This window comes from Hirundo rustica, chromosome 7 (assembly GCF_015227805.2).
Source record: "Hirundo rustica isolate bHirRus1 chromosome 7, bHirRus1.pri.v3, whole genome shotgun sequence".
Lineage (NCBI taxonomy): Eukaryota > Metazoa > Chordata > Aves > Passeriformes > Hirundinidae > Hirundo > Hirundo rustica.
The window spans coordinates 3,863,230-3,885,032 of NC_053456.1; the positions used below are offsets into that span (position 1 = coordinate 3,863,230).

At 38.3% G+C, this 21,803-nt stretch overlaps 1 protein-coding gene across 1 annotated transcript in view; it reads right to left on the reverse strand.

Moving 5' to 3' along the window:
* The window catches only part of ARHGAP15 (Rho GTPase activating protein 15), a 332,079-nt gene that overhangs the window by 109,898 nt on the left and 200,378 nt on the right, over positions 1-21,803 (reverse strand). The window contains exon 10 of the mRNA XM_040069035.2: positions 17,833-17,931. Coding sequence (XP_039924969.1) covers positions 17,833-17,931 — 99 coding nt within the window. The remainder of the gene's footprint in view (positions 1-17,832; positions 17,932-21,803) is intronic.

Genomic DNA, 21,803 nt, shown 5'->3' on the forward strand with positions numbered 1-21,803 from the left:
AGATCATGAGGGCTAGCAAAGAATGAGCCTAACACACCAAAATTTGACACTAAAATCTGTATCTTCTTAGGGTGACAAAATGATCCCATAGTTTCAGGTGAATGTGTGAGCAAAAATAACATTTTTTGATTGTAGCTATGGAAATCAGAGGTGAAAGTGATGAAAACCATGGAAAACCATGGGCTATACCTAAGAAAGTGCTGCTGACATCCCTGTCCTGCTTCTTGGTGCGGCAGAGGGCAGGGTTGTATATGCCCAAAGCTCCTGGAGCACGGCTGGGAGCTGACACTGGGGTTGGCTCTGCTCTGATGGGACAACACTGCTGGAGTTTTTTTACCCCCTTCTTATTCTCCTCCCAGCAGATTATCACATTTTTGAGGCTTAAATCATCCCAGCAGTGTAGCAGCAGAATATCATCATTTGATAGGGAAACAGGTCTATTCCCTGTCCAGAGAGAGTGCCTGGCTACCATGAAAATGGGCGCCACAAAAATGTCATGTCGGAGACTTCTATCAGATAGAGATTAAATGAGCCTAGGAGATTAAAGAGTGAATGATATTGGAAGTCAACCTGAAGGACAAAAAGATAACCAGTGTTGTAAAAAGCATCCATTTTCATTGGTGGCCATGATGTTCTTGTGCCTCACATTTGGAAACAAATTATGGAGAAATATTTGGAAATGACTAAGGCTGAAGAGTTATTCTGATATTGTAAAAGCAGTAAGAGCGACGCTCTTGGAGACTGGCTAGACTGACCTCAGTCTCAGACAGTCTACTTAAATAATTAATTCAGGACACTATGAACAAATAATTCATAACAAAATATCATTAATCCAAACCAGCAGGGTTTCATGGAAATCAGGGTTTTGTCTAGAAAACTTGTTGCACTTTTTGATAGAACTGAATAATTGACAGGTCTGGTTGGTGAAGGCAATGGTGTTGAAATAGTGTGTTTGGCTTTCCGTGCTGCCTTTGACTTAGGACCACATGACATTTTGATTTAAGCACTTGCATTCTATAGAATTAACAGGGCATATATTACATGGATTAAAAACTGGCTCGGTGACAGACCGCAAAATGTGGTGGTTAATGGGAGATATCAGTTAGCAAGGTCAGAACTGGCAGAGCTCTCGAGAGCGGAGCTCTCATCCAGTGCCATCTAATACCTCTGTCAGAGATGGGACAAGGAGAGAAAAAAATTCCCTTGGCAAAATAAGCAGATGACACAAAGGTCAGGGAGATATTAAATGATGAGAAGGACTGGTAAATCAGAAAATCTGAACTATTACCTTTAACAGCCACAGTCTGGCAAAATCAGGCTTAGTATGGAGAAACACATGGTACATCCAACACTCTGGATTTAGGCTGCAAAGGACTTGAGATTTTCTTTAAATAAAGAGCTGAACATTATCCCTGAGCTCTGTGCTACAACAAACAGGGCTAACGAAATCCCTTGAATTATAAAGGAGTATCAAAGAAGCAAGGATGAGACTGAACCCCTTCATGGGTTACAAAGAGGATCTGTAGTAAAACACTGTGCTTGATAGCAAAGCAAATAACATGAAACGTAAAATAAAACTTTGCTGCTTCCTGTTAAAGAGAGGACAGAGAAATGTCCTCTCCATCTGTACATTTTATAGGATTTGAAGGTACTGGACTTCCTTCCAGCACTGCCTAGCTGCAAGACCTGTGAGATCAAGCCTGAATTCAAGGTAGCATCAACAAGATTTTCTTTCCTCTATGATCAGTAGAAATCCAACACTGCTTTAGAACTTAGTAAAGGCAGAGATGGTGGGGAAAAGGAGAGGGAATATTGTACTAGCTCTATTGGAGGTGTCTGACATGAGGTTTGGTGAATCTCTTTAGGAAATTAGCTGAAAAGAAATAATTCTTTGTTTGATGCAATAATATCAAGAAGATGAGGGGCATTCCAGCATAAAAAGAGGAACTCATTTTTTCTTGCAACAATAACTCCAAGATGCAATGAAAAAAGAAAAACTTGACTAAGGTCTTATTGTTTTCAAGAACCTATAGAAACTGTTTAATGGAAGCAATTAAAACACTGAATATGAGCATTACACGCTGAGATTGAGTAACAAGTGAAAATGATGGAGGATAGAGCTCATTCTGTTTCATATCACTCAATAGTAGAATTTCCACTTAGATATTTATACACAAATAAATAAGGGCAGCGAGAGTACAAAGCAAGTGTAATTTAAATGAGCACACAGTTCACTGCTACACGAGGCTTAACACCCAAATCAAGCTTGCTCTGCCTCTGCCCTCTTCTCTATTTTGCTAGTTTTTGACATTCAAGAAGTTTATGGTTTAAAAGCCCCAAGAACAACAGGGCTTCCTCAGGATGCTGCCTGTAACGAGAAACTAAACTAAGCTTTGAGACTATTTGTTTTGAATGAAGCTGGCAAACACGCAGTGTGCTCACTGTAATTTTGCCCTTGCCCCCAATATATACTTTTGCCATTCTGCTAGTCCTGCTTCTTGCAGCTAAACAAAGTGACCTCATTGCTTTCCACTGTATTTTCTTTTAAACATTGGCTGGGATGATTGAGATTCAGGAATGTGGGAAAATGGATTCCCAAGCCACGTCCATCCCCTTTAATTCTGAGCTGTAATTTTTGGCTTGGCTTGAATCACAGTCATCACATTTCAGTCTGAATCTCTCTGAAAAGTGATCTTTCTTAAACATTTCTTTCACTCATCATGGGATCAGAAACAAAGCCATTCTAGTCTTTCAGCGAAACACTTACAAACGTCTTTTTACAGCGACTCACAAGAGCTGAATTTCCTTTAAAAATGTTTGAAAAAGAGGAGGTTTTCATTGCCTGATTGTCCTCTTTGTGAATCTTGTCATCTGTATGCCATGAGCTACAGCTATTTTAATCTGTTTTTGTTTGCAATCCATTTGGTGTCCGCCCAAGAAAATGCAGGTGATTCTAATTAACTTACTGCTGAAGATGTGGAAAAATCTCAATTGTGCGACAGAGAATTATACACTTAAAACCTTCCCTCTATTATTTATAACAGCTTATTAATGAAAATGATTACATGAATACATTTACCACCTGATTCATCTTTGTTCACTTTTTAAATCAACAAGGTTTATGCTAAAGGGGAAAAAACGCTTACCAAATACAGACCTCAAGTACACGCATCAGCTTGCTGGTTTAAATTGAGTAGCAGTTTAAAAGGAAATAACATTGTCTTCATGTAAGACAGTACAATATCTGAAATTGCCAAAATTGTTTGGAAGTAGCTGTTCTCTCTCTGTAATGCATTAGTGTTTAATTTTGGGAATGCTTATTTCTGTCTTGTTTACATGTTTGTTTTCTCTTTTAATACCTCTTTCACCTCTCCTATTCCCTTTCATTTGCAGCAGTTACCGCTTCTCATGTACGGGTTAGGAGGTCCACTCTGACCAGTCCCTAATTCATCCGAGCTAAAATAAGATTTCTTTGGCTTTTTGCTACTTTATCAAGTACAATTTTTTTCATGCTAACCAAGAGTGATCAAGGGTGGTGAAGCACTAGAATGGGTTGCTCAGAGAAGCTGTCCCTGTCCCTGGAAATGTTCAAGAACAGTTTGGGCAGGGCTTGGAGCAACCTGGGATAGTGGAAAGTGTCCGTGCCCATGGCAAGGGGTGGAATGAAATGAGTTTTAAGGTCCTTTCCAATGCAAATCATATTAAGATTTTATATTAAAATCAAGGGATGTTACCTGTACTGAGCATTTTCTGCTAGGTGCAGCTACCAACAGGCAGTTTACCACCTTCCATTTCTATTATTCCGTGCCACACTCTGATAGTCTAATTTGAATGTGATGACAATATGGATAATGCTGTTTATTTTGGGAAGGATGAAAGCCTGAATAAAGGTTATCATTTTAGGAGAAGCTGACGATGGAAAAGCTCATCCACTGTGTGACATGATCAGAACAGCTGGGGATGTAATGTGGAGGGTGGGGGAGAAGAGAGCCAAGGTATTTTGTATGTTCAAGAAATATATACAACATTGCCATTTCTTATATCCCAGCTGTGCCTGTTAACTTCTGGAAACATGTAGAGCTCAGCAATAAAGCATACTTGACTGATATTTACTGCAATGTGCATTATAAGACATTTTCTGTCACACATTATGTTCTGAAAGAGTTAAGTAACATGAAAAATACAGGCTCGAGATTATATCTGTCATGGATGAAAATACTACATTTATGCCTCATTGTAATCCATTCATTGGTTTATGTACCCCAGCCCTCCAGGGAGTGTCACAGCTCCACATGATACTGCTGAGAGCTGTATTTTGCTTTTGGATTTCTGATTTAGCTGAAAAGAAGTTTAAAAACACATGTAGCCTGACAACTCCCTATTGGCTATACAGCCGAGGAGGGTCAAGAGCATAAACCATTCCAGAAGAAGCCAGCTGTGACTTAGGCTCACTCTAAAGATCTGACTCTTACAGACAGTAGCAGACAAGAAATTTATGCATTTTGCTAAATCCTCCCACTTTGCTTGAACTCTGCTTCATTTGGGGATCCATCATCACCAACATTGTGCCTGTGTTTTTTGAGCAGCATTGGAACACTAAAGGAAACTGCATTTTGGGGGGTCCAGTGTCCTTTTAGGAACGTGCAGAACTTCCAGTTCAGGTCCACTGGCACCACCAGTAGGAACTGTGGTTAAAGATAAGGGACAGCTACAATTCTCCAAACATCCCTCGTTCCCAACGCTGATTTTAAACAGAATTTAGTGCACAGTGGGGACAAATATTTTCCCTTCTTTCACAATAGTGAGAGATTAAATTAGATCCCAGTAATGTCACCTCCCCATCCTGAGTAGCGCTGCTTCTATTTGGACTTTGAGCAGTTGGAAGTGGACGAACTGTACATGTGGACAAACAAAATTTTCAACCAAAATGGGTAAGGAGTTTGTATTTTCTAGTCTGCAGCACCTTTGCTTGGCAAAAGGGAATTTTTATTCCATTTTTTAATGGTAATGTCTGGCATAGGAACTTTGAGGTGGAATAGGGGCATTTAGGATGCAAATTGAAAGTCACAGAACTGCTTCTTCCATAATTTTTTGGTTTTAGAGGTAGCTGAGGAGTCCAGATGGGCCAAACACCATTTATAACAGATCCATTACTTGATGAACTGACACTGCTCTGTCCAGCCTCAGAGGTCTCAAGGTTATCCCTGTTATCTCCAGGATCAGGTCCTACTCAACTTTCCATGGACGCATCCTCCAGCTCCTGAACATGGCTGGGAAATGAGGGATGCCAAGGAAGAGTTTAGCTGTTACTGTTCCACCAGCAGCTAAAGAAATATCAGTGGGGCACTTGATAGCCCCTGTTCTGTTGCATAGCACAGATGTGTGTCCTGCAGTTAGAAATCAGACCCGTTTGGGGACAGAAAACACAGAGGGTCTGAGTTTCCAGCAGCACCCTGCTCTAAGGTCTGAGCTCTAATTTGCAGTTGGTAGTGGTCACCTTGTATTGTAGGCATGTTTGTGTTTGCTTCTTATCTTTGAGAGGGAGTAAACATTTAAAAAGTAGATTCTTTAGTCCAAGGCACACTATCAGACACCTTTGGGTGTTGCAGTCCACGGCTCTGTGGAAAACCCAGGGGCTCTCTTGGAAGATAAGTATTCACACAGCTATCCAACACCAGCTCTCTGAATTCTTAGCATTGCATATCTGCCCAACATATAAATGTGATAACACAAAGGTGTGTGTGCATGTGCATATGGAGATAACTCCTACTTTAATAGAGACTTTCTCAGTGTACTTAGCTCACGTTTCAAGACCCAATAATAGTGAAAACCATGGGATTCCACTGAATGCCCTATCACCTTCTTTAGTGGGATAAATTTCTAGTCTAAGAAGTGAGAAAAACTTTCTTGGTTTTTGCGAAATTCATATTTAGTGTTATGAAACAGTGACATTAAGCAGTACTACGGGACACAACAGGGACATTAATTTTAATATGACACAAACCTATTGTTCTTACATATTTTTTCACTTTAGTTTGCCATCTTAGCTGCAGGACTCTGCAGATATATATATAGATTATTTTTCCTGTCATCTCCACTGTGTTTTCTGTCCCCAAACAGGTTCAAGTAACTTTTAAAAACTTTTTTTCTCCCCCCTTCCATTTAATTTGGGAATAATCTGATCACCAAAGCAACACTCAGTAAAAGACGTAGTCAAGGTGTCTTTAGAAGCCATAAAACTCCTGAATTGGATTACAAAGAGTGATAATTGCCAAAACTTAAGAGACTGGTGCATCCTTCATTACTTTGACAAAAGCAGCTCCAGAGTTTTCATGCTATGGTTTGACATGCATTCCAGGATAAACTACACTAAAATAGCACAAAACTTGTATATGAATTACTTAGGGACTCTTCAAAAAAGTTTTTTCAAGTATAGTCTGAAAAGGAACAAATTTGCTTTCTACTTTGAAATATGCAAATTAAAAATCCTCAATGAAATACAAATTCTATAACTAAAACATAGCTGAGACTTGCAAGAAATACATAAAAATACTGACTTTTGATAAGAAAAACCCTAGTTGCTGGCAATAAAATGCACTGGATATCTGTTAGCTGAATTTTGGGTGAAGTAAATGCATAAATGTGAATATCATTTGGTATTTTCATGGAAGATAATTATTTTAAAATTTAAAGCTCTGGGAAGAAATTTGATTTGAATCGTTGTCTTTGTGTCTTAATGCTGACTGTGGCATGGAATGATGTAAGGAAGGTAGAAATCCAATCTCATCCCCTTTACTGGGGTTCACATAGACCCTCTGGTGTTTCTGAATGCTTGGAGAGATGAAGTTGGCATCAAGTGCTTTCCATATCTAATTCCCTTCTTTGGTGAAAATTCCAGTAATTATTGATGACACATACTATAATACTACACAGACATCCAAGGCAGTTGCAGGGCTTCTAACAGAAATTCTCGCTGTAAGCTGTGGCCTCTGTGTTTTTAATGCACGGCATATCGAAACACAAAGATGCGACTGAAACAGAGATAATAAAAGACACCACAGTGAACCACTTCTAGTGTGCAAATTCAGAAACTTTTCAGCCATCCACATCACGAGAGTTTGAAAAGTGTTAAAAAATATGGTGTCTTTGCCGCCACTGCTGTGAGCACAGTCCTGCAGGTCACAGATCAGGACATTAAATAAAATGTTTTGTAGCTGCTCCGGTTTAGCGTCAAAGTAGGAAAAACCTGCATAAATAGCACCCTTCCAGAACCTTCCCCCTCTTTGTTTGGATTCAAGTCTGGCTTGCAATTTGTTTGGGCTGGAGAATTTGAATGGTTTTGTTTCCAGTGATTAGAGGAGGTGCTCAGCTGGTTCAAAGTTAAGTTTGCAGTCTAAGTGAAAGCAGTTTTCAATAGAAGAGGATGTATCTTATCTTTCTACTAAGGTTTATTAAAAATATGTAGCACCTGATAATTTAACACCGAGTGAGTGGCTGCTAAATTTCCCCCTCTCTTTGTCCCTCTGTCTCACACACACAAACACTGGAATGCTTCTCGCCTGCCAAGCTATGTGCCAAGATTTTGTTCACTTTAATCTCAATCATATGAGTTAGAGAGCCATGAAACAAAGTTTCTACCAAGTATGCTGACAGATTTTTAGTTCTTGTGGCTCCACAGGGCATCACTACAAGCACACGAAGGAACTTTAATAAGAAAAGGTTTCTGAGCTGATCCATTTTCCATTTAAGTCAACATGAGCAGTATCACCATGAGGAACTCAACACTCGCTAACTGATACCATACACTCATCAAAATGATTTCATTTGTAAGTAAACAAAAAGCTGTGGTACCTCCAAACCCATTGTGTGGTTCCTGCTGGCACGGGGAAGCTGTTTGGTGGCAGCTACTTTGGTGTGTTATGTCACATAACACCACGTCAGCCCAGGACTGACAAATCAAAGAGTAGGGTTTGAAATCTTGGGGGCGGATTTTGTCCCGGAGAGGTGAAGAACAGAGGAACAGAACAACCTCTTTCTGCCTTTTGGGGACTTTCTTGTCTTCTGAGTGAGGACATTTCAGAGATATCACCTTACCCTTGGTTTGGAGGCATCTGTGGATTTTAAAAGCCACAGTATTACCTGTTAATGGTTCATGATCTTGGCAATCAAACAAGTTCCTGTCCTTTGTTTTTAAATCTTGAACTAAAATCTGGGTATTTACATTTTTCCCAGCAGATGAAGCTTAAGGCCCTGAAACAATAAAACTCTGACCCATTTCCTTAACTGTAAGGCACAACTATTGACCACAGAATATTCAGGTCCCACAAGAGAAGTCTCCATCTGTCTCGGTGGACAAAGGCTCATATTAATAAAGCAGGAACTATAGGAAGAAATAACCTATATTCGTTTCAAAGCAGAAGAGGCATGAGAAAGCAGTTTCTGATTGCAATATCTGTTCCACAAAAATTTCAGTTATTTGAAAGGCATCATCTCTGAACCCAAAATAAGGTGCATGAAGGATCCACAAGGAGAGAGCTGGAGAATCCAAGAGGTGTGGGCCTGTTGCATTATGAAACAAAACGCTCACATTTTGCTCTCATTTACATCTATCCCCTTCCTCCCAAACCATTGTTTGAGTGAAGACAAAAGAGGCTGGTTTGCTATATAATTGCATCCATGATCTGTGTGGATCCTGATCATAACGAAACAATCTGCTGAGCCAAAAGATGACTGCAGGTCTTTGAAAGACTTGTTAGTTCCCTGAGGGGTCATCATGCAGTAGCCAATTTGGGGAGAATCCTGTTACTAGATTGATAACAATATCAGTTTCATAATTTCAGAGGAGCAAAACAAGCTAAAGAAATCTTCTCTTAAAGAAATGAAAACCTTCAAATAAAACCTCCTTTTTAATCTGTCCTCCTCCTTTGCCCTCTGCCTTCCTCTTGAAGCTGTCTGTTGGTACAATTTCTCTCACTTAGGTATCAATCCCATTAGACTGTGGTATTATATGATTAAAACATTGATGTAACACAAGCTGCTACAGGAAATAATTGAAGTAATAAAATACAACTGCAGTTATTTGCTCTCTAGAATTGCAGGCAGGGAAAAAAAAAAAAAAGAAAAAAGAGAGTTTTTTTAAGCTGACCCCATAGTGTGGCATACAGATAGTAAAACTTTTTCAGTGTGTTTTCTTTTATTACTCTAAAACTTTTTTGAAAAAATTACAGTGTAGTTGTAGAAGTGTGTTTGGTTTTTTTTTTTTTTTTTTTTTTTTCCTCCTTAAGAAAAGGGATTAGTTTGCATTGTGGAATTACACTTTCATAATATCTTTAAAAATATTAATACAACTTACAAAAATACAACTTTCTATTTAAGCAGAGAGATACTGAAAGGATCTGAAATTACACCTCTTTTCCTTTTAAAGAAGCTTAATGGACTTAACTTCTATTTTTGTGTGTGTTTGTGTGTGAGTGAACATCTCTTTTAGGCCAAGATTCATTTTGTCAAGTGTTAGCCCAAAGTGTTCTATTAATGGCTGAACTGCAAAGTCTGACTAAATGGGGTTTGCAGTGGAAATCCTGCCAGCTCCTTGTCTGTGATGGCATGTGTGCTGTACCAGGGCATGGTGCCTCACAGCCTCAGCTGAGTCAGGGGGCTTTGTGCCTCTCTTTTTACCTTTTTCATGGCTGGGAGGTGAATTCCCTCATGTGTGAGCTTCCCTGAACCTGCCTTTGTCTGGGGGTGAGTCAGGACCTTCATTCTCTCTGTGGCACAGAGCAAGTAACGCGCACACACACACACACACACACACACACACAGAGAGTGAGCTGGCTTTAAATTTCTCTGGACTTTTTTTGTTTCAGCCTGTACAAGTGTCAACTCCTTGATTTACACAGTGTATTAACATTATTTTAATATCTAAAAAACGTTGTTTGATTCTTTCTTATTTCGTAGGTTAAGTGGTTTGTTTTATTTATTGTGCCTATTGAACCGGATTTTATGGAAAGTTCGGAAGACAAAATGCCCCGTTTCCTTCTACATGTTCACAAATAGATATATTATACAATGCTAGAAAAAGGCAAAAGGCCAAACTCATCTCTGGTGTAATTCCAGTAAAAGCAATAAAATTACACAAGGCATGAATTTGGCCCAGGCATTGTAAATGTTACTCTGGTGCACACTGAGTGTCTGCTTGCTGTTACTGGCACGGCTTAAAATACAAATCCCCCCTTTTTTTTCATAGAAATGGATACATTTCTCTGGAACAGATTAATCAATGAACCAGGTATCAGGTAACTATGACAAAGACAACAACTGGTTCAAATGCCTGCCTGTTTTATGGCTTTTTCCTCTTCTAACCAACTTAGAGCGTCTTCTTTCAAATTTTTAAATAATTATATATTTATTCTCTTTTGTGCCTTGTCATTACAAGGCTTTTATTCCTTTTTTCATTGGGCTTTGCTTTTGTTTTTTTGGTTTTTTTTTGTCTCTTGTCTCCTTTTCTCTAATTTGTCTTGTACGCCCTTCCGTGATGTTTCCTGTTGACACTTCTTGATATTTTTTTCCTAACTCAGAATGTGGCTTTCTAGCAGACACAGAGGCCCCAGAGTGAATACCCTTCAGAGCCAGCTCTGACTTGGACCTTGCACAACACTATTAACTGGCTCTTATTCTAAGAAAGGTGGCTAGAGTGGGATTGCCTGAGCCTGAACACAGAAATGGCTGAGGAAATCTAGCCAATACTTTTGCACTAAATTCAACCAAATTCAACCAATGTTCCCAATTTCTACTCAAAAGAAGAGTTTATTTAAAAAAAAAAAAAAAAAAAAAAAAAAAAAAAGCACCAAGCATTTTAAATCACAAACTTGCATGGACTTTTCTCAGAACTTTGTTGTTTTATATTGCATTCATCTGTACGTTTGAGTTTATGCTCGTTGGCCACTTTAAAGTAAACACAGTTCAATGCCCTCAGAAACAGATTTCTTCTGCAGACCAGAATTCCCTGGAAAAAGGCTTTATCTGCTGAACTGATGGATATTTTTGTGTGCATGCAATTTTTTTCCTATCAGTTTGTTTTGTTTCCCTCTTTTTTTTTTTTTTTTTTTTTTTTTTTTTCCTCCCTCATTTCTTTTACATTCAGTGCATATAAATGTTGGGAGCAGAATCCTCCTTGGAACAAGATAGAATCATAAAAGACTTCAGGAATCTCATCTGAAGCTAAACAGTACAAATTGCACATTCTTCATGGAAGTATTAGCTTTTAGTGCGTGCCTGGATCCAAGCATAATAGATTATGCCAAAGTGGGAAAGAATGAACAGTTCAAAATTAGCAGAACTGGGAGCTCAGATCATTTGGTGGAGCAACATGATCTCTGTAGTTTCAGGGTACTGAATTCTAAAGCCACTGGAAACAGAATGTAAAATTATATCAGAGCAAGGAAGCATGTGTAGGCCTGGGAGAATCCAACAAGAGCTTGGAAAATACATTTCCAGAGGACAATAAGTACTGAAAATCAGTGAATGGACTTGTAGGAAACAAACTGCAATTCATGAAGTATTTCTTGCTCTGAGGATAGAAAGATACGAGAATGAAGAAACACAGAATAAATTTCAGTGGTTGCTCAGGGGCCAAGTGCTCTTGGAGAATGCACTCAGACAGAAATATAAAATGGCACAGGGTAGGTCAGTCTCCTGAGGTTTCCCTTCTCAGGGCAGCCTTGCCAGAACAAATCCTTTATGCCACTGGCTGATGGGTTTGGTCTAACCGTGCTGGGAAGCATCCCAGGAACACTGTGCATTTACTGGGAGCCCCAAGCTGGTGGTGAGCACACCCTGGCAGAACTACCCTGTACTTTCCTCCTGCCTCCCTCAGCTCCTCAGGGATGGGAATGAACTGTTTTGGAGTACCAAATAAAATTAAAATTTTGCTTAAGCTAAATAAATCCTGAGGAACATGCTGTTGAACTCCAACCTGATAATGAGTATTATAATACACACAGAGGTGGAGAGGTGGTGGAGTCCCCATCCCTGGAGGGATTTAAAAGCTGTGTAGAAGTGGCACTTGGGGATGTGCATTAATGACAGTTCTGGAGGAATGCTTGGACTCGATGATCTTAGAGGGCTTTTCCCACCTACACAATTCTGTAAATTTCTGGGGGTTTTGTACAGTGGCTACAGATCCATTCCTTGTGTTTTCTGCCATCCTCACTGGTTTTAATCCACTCATTCCACCACCACTTCTTCTGTAATGTTTCCTTCCATTAGTAAATGAGATAGCATTAGATTTTTTAAAAACTATTTTTTTTCCTCACAATGTAAATATATTCACAATACTTTATATTTTTTAAAAGTCATTTCCTCTTTGCTTAACTCCTTGAGATAAGTGAACTCTCCTCTGTGTAAACATTCTACCAGAATACTGACTACCTTTTAAGCGATATATGATTTAGAAGGTAATGAAATATCACTTCTTTTTTTTTTTTTTTTTTTTTTTAATAAATAGGTTTTAAAGTGCTTTTAGCTGCACTTTAGCTTTTAGATTAACAGATAAAACTGATGAAAGGGACACAACCTTCTGTCACAGGGCAGCATGGCATTTGGGAGGTGAGGTAGTTTAAAATACTGTTTTTATCTTCATTTCTCTCCATCGGGATAACTGTATTTCTTTACTACATCCCATAAGCTACTTTATCTTTGCTCATAAAGGCATTTTCTTCCTTAAACCCTGAATATTCTGCTGCATGAGACTGTGTGTCTGCATGTCTGCAATGATCTTGTGCATAATCAAGCACAGCTATGGGCTTTAAGTTAATTAAAGCCCAAATGAGTATCAGTTTTAGGCACTTTGGGGTGTCAGACTTTGGAGCCCGTGAGAAATCTGAATTTTGGAGAGCAAGAAGTTAAATTTTTCTTCAAAACCATGCCTTATAAAAGTTGCACATCCAGCCTTTAAGTGCCTAATTGTGCCCTCTGAAGTCTCACTGATGCTACCCCAGATCACCCCCCAAACCAATCGCCCCACACTTAGAGAGGGTTTTTGTCACTGCTCTTATTTATCATGATTTGTTCCCTGGGTCTCAGAGCAATGAAACCCAGTAAATAATACACTGGACACCCAGAGAAGATAACAAAAGGAAATAGTTAAGGTACTATAATAATTTTAGCCATTCTTTTTTCAGGTCACTATAATCTGCCCAAAGATAACTAATTGTTCAAAGTAAACATTCCACTCCGACCACAAAAGGAATCCATTACACAAACATATAATTCACAGTCATTTTTAGTGGGTTGTAAACAGTTTGGAATGAGCATAAAATGGGACAAAAATCAAAGTGAGCATTTAGAAATGAAAAAGTGTTTGCTACAAAAGGTCAGTCCCTTTACTTGGCAAACTATGTAGAAAAGCCTGGGAAAATGTTGAACACACAAGCAGTAAGGGAATTTTAAAGCCAACAACCTCCCTGTTTCTTTAAACAGACATCGGAACCTATAACTGGATCCTGTCAAACAAACGACAGCAAAAAAACATAACAGCTGCTAAGAAGTAAAGTTGAAAGATAAAGTTTTCTAAGCTAAGAACCTTTTCAGAAGTGGACTAAAGGTCTTTTTTAAATCTTTAGGCAAGGTTATGGATCCCAGGGTGGCTTTTAGGCATTGAATCAAATATGTAATTTTGTGTATCATTCCTGTCAGAGCATCCTGTGCTCCAAGAAAAGCAACAGAAAACAATATCTGCAACGTCCAGCTTAGAGTGGAAATGGTACCTGTAATCACCAGCTTTGCTGCTGCAGGGTCATTTTTCAAGTCATTTAGGTTGATTTGAGAACTCTAACTTGGATTTGGGAACGGAGGGAGAAAATGAAGGATGTTTCAAAAGAGAGATGAAAGTTAATTTATATTTCCCTGGAGCATTAAGACTGTATTTCTTTACAAAACCCAAGCCACGCTGCATACCCTGGGTAGGTTTAGGATACAGACTGCTCGGGGTGTTCATTTACTCTGTCATTAGACACACAGGCAAATGATCTTCCCTGGAAAAGAGTCCAGTATCAGACTGTTTTCACACGATAAAACACTACTATGAGCAGTATTGGATGGCATGTTGTTGAGGTACAACACAGACTGATATTTTTATTATTCTTTTAATACGTTCTACTCGTGCCTTTCACTTTTTTTTTTTTTTTTAAGAAAAAGAAAAAAAAGAAAAAAAAGAAAAAAAAAAAAAAAAAGACAGCCAGGACTTTTAAAGGGTTGGGGATAACAAAATAAATAGGTGACTTCAGAAATGACTGGAAATTATATCTGGCCTAAAAACACCGAAAAGTCTTGCAATGGGCCCCACCCTTGGCAGGAGTGCTCAGAGTGAGAGCTGTAGTGTAGTAGGAGGATTGTCCCAGGCTCTCCTCCCTGCACTGCTCAGCTCTGGGCTGGTGCTACCTGTCAGACACTTTCCAGGGAGAAGAAGGAAGCAGATTGAAAAACAGATTGAAAAACAGGAATACAGATTGAAAAGGGAAGGTCGAACAGATAGCCCCAGAAAAGCCTGAGGTCCGTCCAAGGTAGGTGTGGATAGCAAAGTAAAAGAAGAAACAGAAAAAAAAACCCACATAGAACATACTGTTCTATAAAAAAACTTTCCCCTGAAGTCATTGAGGAGACAAAAAATGAAGAAATGCTGGAGATCTTTTGAGTAGCCCCTGTATTTCTTCAATCTGATTGCTGCATGGTGCAGAATTATTCTCTTATCCTCACCAGGTCACACCACAGACATGGGAGGTTTTTCTATTTATGATATTGCATGAAATACCAAGGATAAAACATGCCTCCCCAAAATAGTTTTGACTTTAGAGGCACAGGTCTGGATAGTGCAATAATCAGGACCAGAAGTTTGTCAAAAATTATGAATGAATAATTCAGTAATTATTATAAGTAATTCATAAGTACAGGAAGAAGGAAGAGAAAAACTGAGCTTCCTTAAAAAAATCCCAAAATTTAAATGTGACAATTTTCTTGAAAGTTTCCAAGAACGGGCACATTTTTATTGCCTCTCTTTATTAAATTCCACTATCAGGTCTGCAAGATGGCTCAGAAAATGGAGAAAGACCTTCTGCTTCACAGTTCTACTTCAATAACTGAAAATACAAAAAGAGGCTGAAAAAGTGGAATTGACTCCATTATTATCACATTCACAATGAATCCTTGTTGGATAGGCAAATATGCATTATGGTGTAAGAGTTTTTAGGTCAGATCATAGAAAGCACCCTTATTCTGAAATGGTGAGGAAGCAAACTAGGGGACAAATGACCAAACTTTGATCTAAGTTAGAGCAGAATATATTCAGAATAAACATTGGTATTTTTTTTAAAATGGTGTGACTAAACAGAAAATCTTGCCAATGGTTAATGACAACCTCTACATTTTTAATCTGTGGGAGAATATTGATACATTTGGCTATTGTACATAACCTCGTCTACACAGGAAACTGCACTAATTAATATGGTTTATTCAGATCACTGCTAGACTATCTTTCTGTGCACAGTGATTATGCTTTAAAAATCACAAAAGCAAATAGAAAACCAGTAGGTGAATAACAATTAAACCCATAAGCTGAAAGCTAAGAACACAAGTGTTCAGTGATTCCATGAATGGTTTGTAGGTAACATTTAGGGGTGCTCTCCTAAGGTCTTTTCTCCTAATAATCCTTTATCTTAAGCGAGGCACGCAAGTAACATTTTTGGTACAGTTACAGTACGTGGATGATATATTCTCTAAATAGGAAAAGAAAGCTTTTCTACCACAGCCAATATGCCAGCTGTACCGAGTATCTAGGCCATCTTACTAAGACTATGAAAGTAAACATACAGTTTTCATTAAATGTGCCTTTCCCATAATTGGTACATAAGTATTTCCCATGACTCTGCAGTTGAGTATCTTGGCTGGAGGCGTATCTGGCCATTAAGAGGAGGGCTTCAGATCTGTTGAGTCTCAGCCATGCCGGGAGACTTGGCACCTCCACATACTGCTTCCTAATACCAACCCCGGCACAAAATGTCATCAGAAGCTTGCATAAACATTGGACTTAGCTTCACATAAATTACTGCTGTCCTGAGATAGTTTATGCCAGAACTTAGTAAAAACAACGCTTTGAGTAAATAGAATGTGAGTAAATGCAAGTGCCTTAATCCAAGGGAACGATAATAGAAAAAAAAAAAAAAGAACTTGTATATCAAATATAAACTCATAAATATAGTGATAACATGAAATTTTTATCTCATGCCATGTGATTAGCATTTATTTACACTTTAGGCTAACCAAAAAGGGATAAGCTTCTCTAAGTCACAGCAAGTTTGAAGGAAACACAAGAACTATAATGCACTACTCAGAAGGATGAACCCCTTTGAAGGAATAGTGATACATCCAGTTTCTAATATGAACATTTTTTTTATAATCACTCAGACAGTAAACATCTAATTGCATTCTTTGAATTTTTCTATTACAGTTCAGCAGTGCAGAGACCTCTGGCCTCATTTCTGCTTGGAGGAGTGGTCAGATACTCCAAAACATCTATGAAATATCCTGTGCATTCTTGGGAGAACTTGTGCTGAGGTTGTAACCAAGCAGTTTGTTAGACACGTTCAGCATGGAGTGGCATTTTTGCAATCTAATCTCTGCCTTTCCTTTTCATGTTCTGAATTTCACCTCACAATTCCTCTTCTGTTAATAGTCACTTCACACATTTTCCCTCTTTTTTAATCCAGCCTCCAGCCTTCCTCCACAAAAACCCAATGCTACTATCTCCCCCTACTGAACGATCTCCAGTTTGTTTCAGTCTCTGACTTCTTGCCAATCATTCTGGGAATAATAATATCCCAGTGCTCTCTTTGCTGTATAATTAAAGCATGAATTTCCATGGGTTTGAAACTCCAGGGTAGTTTTATTGCACCTTTCACTATAAAACCAGGTAACAATGGCAGAATTAAAATAGCTTTTTCCTTTGTGGGTAACGCTCTAAGTATCTTTTTATTTTTCATGGGTTCTCTTGTTCTGAGACTCCAGTATATGGCAGTGACAATGGGTTCACCCAGCCTTATTCTGAAAATAAATTTTCTATCTTTTGCAAGATATATGTTTCCCCAGATCCCTGGAACAAGTTGTAAACTTGTAACAGATGGTGATGAAGCCTCACATTTTTATACAATACATTTTAAGATTCTGCATCTACCGCATGCACCTTCCAAAGAAAATGACCTTCAGTGAGTGAAGATACACTTTGCAGAAAGGAAGGCAGGCAATGGTGTTAAGTGCATCTTTTTATACTATGAAAATTCTTCTTATTAATCAAAACTTTTAATGAGGATGGATAATCATTTCAGTATTTTTACAATATCATGGCTTTTAGAATAACTGTAAAAATTAGACACCTGCACTCATTAAAAAAAAAAAAAAAAAAAAAAAAAAAAAAAAAGGCTACACTAGAATAACATTTATTTTGGTTAAATATAATTCAAGACTTAGGAAAAAGTATTGGCCTTACATTCACCAGGGACTTTAGAATGAAAGTTACTGACATTTTATCAATGGTCAACATTCGCTTACCCAGAGAAAGACTAAACCAACATGTCAAAAAAGTATAGGGAATAATCAGCATGAATGAGTTCTACTAATGTCAATCATATAAAGAAAATGAAGATACACAGAATGTGATATAGTTCCATTCATAATTATGTTGTAGGTTGTGCTGTCTGCCTACCCTGGTCATCCAAGCAGAGTTACAAGGTTAAAGTTTTGATTATAATTAGAGGGGGGAAAAAAATTAAATAATAAAGTACTTACCTCTTCTTTCAACAGCTTTTATGCAGAGTCTTACAAACTCTGGGACTGTAGATTTCTCATGTTCACAAACCAGGTGCAGATGGGAGCCAAAAATTTGATCTACATTTGGAGAACAAGAGGAAAATACATTAAGGTATATTAGTAGTAGTAGGGTTTCTCTTCTCAGCTTGCCTATTAATTTAAAACTCAGATATTGAAGATGCATAGACAAAGTTGGAACCAAATCCTTTTTGAGTCTTTGTGGTCATTAGCTTTTGCCCCAGAACCAAATCCCTTCACATCTGCTGCTTGCAGTTCTTGATGCTTCCCTCTGGATTCAAGTTTCAAATGTTACATGCACCTTAATTTTGACCTTTCTAAGGCTTGGAGGTTTCCAGAGTTTGCTTGGACCTGCCATAGAAAATATGCAAGCAGTTCCAGAGCTGTAGCTCCCTAAGTCATTGAATACAAATTCCTATATGATGCACTTGGTCCACCCTAGAAACTCATCTGGTTGTGTGACCACGCATTTGGAGATTTCACTCTTTCATGGAGCACTGTAAGAGCGCAAGGACTTCATTACTTTGCATCATCAGGACTTAGTACAATTTCACCTCAAATTCCCAAAACCCTTTTTTTATTATTCATCATATTGCCTGCTCAGAAGATACTAGATGTCCTATGATGAGGATTTCATCTTACTTCATGTTTAACAAGTGATCCATCTCACTTCCTTCAACAGCAATCCTTTAACTAGATAATGCCACCTTTTAGTTTCTATGATTTCAAAGTTTTGATCAGCTTTGACTGTTGATCTTGAAACATATTTGTATTAGCAGGTTCAACTCGTCAGATTACTGATTAGCTTCCTCCACCTCATTTCCACTCTGTGTGTTTGAGAGATTATGAAAAGAGCAATCAGTAACAGGGACGTTGTCAGCTAAAATCAGAATGAATCAAACAGATGAGAGGAACTACTCAATAGGAGCCAGTTAAATGCTGAAACAATAGGAGTGTACTGTCATCATTTATCCGAAGAGACAATCTCCGTATAGCATTTCAACAGAACACTACAGTTTGTAAATTGGCGTGGAGGCTCTGAAAATTATTATATAGATAGCTGAAGGGTGATAACACCAGTCTGGACTTTGCACAACAAACTCAGCAGCAGCTCCCATGGAGTTGGATCTTTCCTCCATAGTCAGTGCCACCTTACTCCACCACAACCAACAGGAGCACTTTTTGCTCTAAAACCAATTTTCCTCACTAAAGTGCAAAAGCTCAATTCTATTTATTTGTTTAATTATTTATTTTTAATTTCTGTGCTGCAAGGAGCTTCATTTTCATTAATCACCACTATTCCATACTCAGATTTCAAGGGTGGCTCGATTGCCTTTTCTTTCCTGATACCCAGAGTAGGGAACACAGTGACGGGAACAAGGTGTGGGGCAGGGGCTGCTTTGGACTTGCATAGGGGCAGTTTATTCCAGCACCTCCCAGAGCGTGTGATCTGCATTCTGGGAGAGTACATCAAAGCCTGGATTGAAGTTAGTCGGAGTTTTGGCTGCAGAAGGGATGGAGGACTGGGTTCACAGAACTGCTCTGAGGAAGGTTGTGTGCATGTGTGGCGTTAAGCATTAGCGAACAGTCTGTTACATGTTTTGGGGTTATGTTTCTGACAAAGCACAGTCTGGTTACATTTTCTTCATAAAACATTTATAGCTGCCTTCAGTGGTAATTATACATACAGAGATTTATGATTAAAATGTACTAGCACTTCCTCTTTTGACATCTTAATTGTTTTTTAAAATTTTAGCAAAGACCTGTCAAATTCTTTGCATAATATGGAATGGTCTCCAATGTAAATTATATTAAAAAAGAAGTAAAACTGTATCTTGTTTGGTGGACAAAGACACTTGTAAACAATTTCAGAAGCAAAACAGGCAAAGAACTGCACTGTGTTTAGATGGCAACATATGAAGAACTGAAATGAAATTAATGTGTGGCTCTTCAGCAGTTTCTCTTCTGTGTTATAACCACTTTATAATCAACTTCCAGGATTATTTCACAGCTACTCTTTCAATCTCCAACATGAACACAGAATATTTGGTATTCCTGGGAGGAAATTTTGAGCAGGCTGAAAGCAGTTTTACAATCCTCACCTAGTTTGTTACTTCATGTCTTGGTTTAGGTTCTATATATTCAGCAAAATATTTAACCTTCTTTTTATACCTTTCACTATATGGATAGAGTCACATTTTGCATCCTGCAGTTAAGCTTTATATCACTGCTTCTTTAAAACACAGGCACTCAGGATTTTTATCTTGGATGGAAGGGGAGCAGAACAGCATTAGTGCTTCCTGGGCATCAAAAAAGACTATGGTAAAACAACAGCACACAACTGCTTTGGAAGTTTTTTTCCCCCTCTTCTAGAAATTAACGAGTATTTACAAGTACATGATCCCATGAATCATCCAAATACTCTCAATTCTCAGTACTCCTGGACCACAAGCTCTGGGACTCTCTCTAATAAATTGATTTTTTTGCTAGATCTGTTTCATTTGTACATAAATATGGGAATGGCAGCAGTGTGCTGCCATATTTACACTTGTGGAGGTTGCAGGGATACTCGAGGAAAACTCAACCAAGATTTGTTTGTGCAGTGTTTCCAAAACAAGGAATGGTGAATTACTTTTTTTAGTCTAAAATTCTGTGTAACTAAATTTAAAATATTATTTTCTTATTCTTTTATAAATGCAGATATATACATATTTTAAAACTAGTTTAAGGGAAAGTTCTCCAGAACATTTTTTTGAAAAAATAAAAGAACTGCTCCCAAAGGGATAAGGGAAGCAAAACCCCCTTTGTTTGATTTATTTATGATAAGGTCCTTCAAAACTTCATCTTTTATGACTTGGAAAAAAGAGATGTACACAACACTCCTAACCTCCTGTTATGACAGTTTATGTTTCCTATCCAGCTTATTTAACTCAAATGCCTGGGAAATAGACACAATTACCACCTTATGGAATGCTACTTAACTTTAAATGCTCCCTTCTGAATAGAAATCCACTTTATCTTCTCAGAGATATTCCAGTTTCTCAGGAATTATTTCCTCTATAGGCTCCTGAAATGCTCTTGTTTCATCATTTAAAAATTTAAACTAACAATTGTTCAGAAATATCTTTTATTAGAACAAAGGCAATTCCCATGCAGTGGATTCTGTTCACAAGGGCTCGTACAAAGGAGCTGCATGCTATGCCCATATACAGCTTTAATCATTCACTCTTTCAGCTGTTATCAATTTAAAACCAATGAAACTCCCACACTGAGTCCATTTGAGCAGTCAATTTTAATATCTTGGGGCATCTGTAGTTATTCTGAATTGGCTGCAAAAGCAGAACTAACAAGTTAAGCTCTAACCATAAGTCTACATCAGGCTGGTAAACCATACATCAAACACCGACAGTTAGTCAATACTGTAGTATGAAAAACCAACAAGCATTTTTAAGAAGAGCAATATATTCATAATATGTTTGGTGGTATGGTTTACATTACACATCCCTGCTATCTGCACGTTAAGAGCTCCACTGGAGATGCTGGGGTGTGTGACAGCTTTGCACAGGGATATAAAACCAGACACCAGAGGAGAGGGGAATGGACATTCACAAGTTGTATAATATAAAATGATGGTTATGGCTGCAGTGAATTGCTCGTTCTGGGGAGCTTCAAGAAGTTTTCCCTTCCTTGAACTTGACAGGGATACCTCTTCTTTTTTTTTTTTTTTTTTTTTTTTTTTTTTAGTAGTTCTCTCAGGCTGCAGCAAAGCCACTAATCCTGGGCTGCAGAAATCTCCACTATGGGAGACAATTCTTCTGGAAGAGAAACAATTAAAACAAAATCACAAAAGCCACATCCTCAGTGAGAATGTCATTGTTTAACTGTTTTGGGTGTACATGGATGAGATGTGGCCGCACTTGGAAGGAACTCAC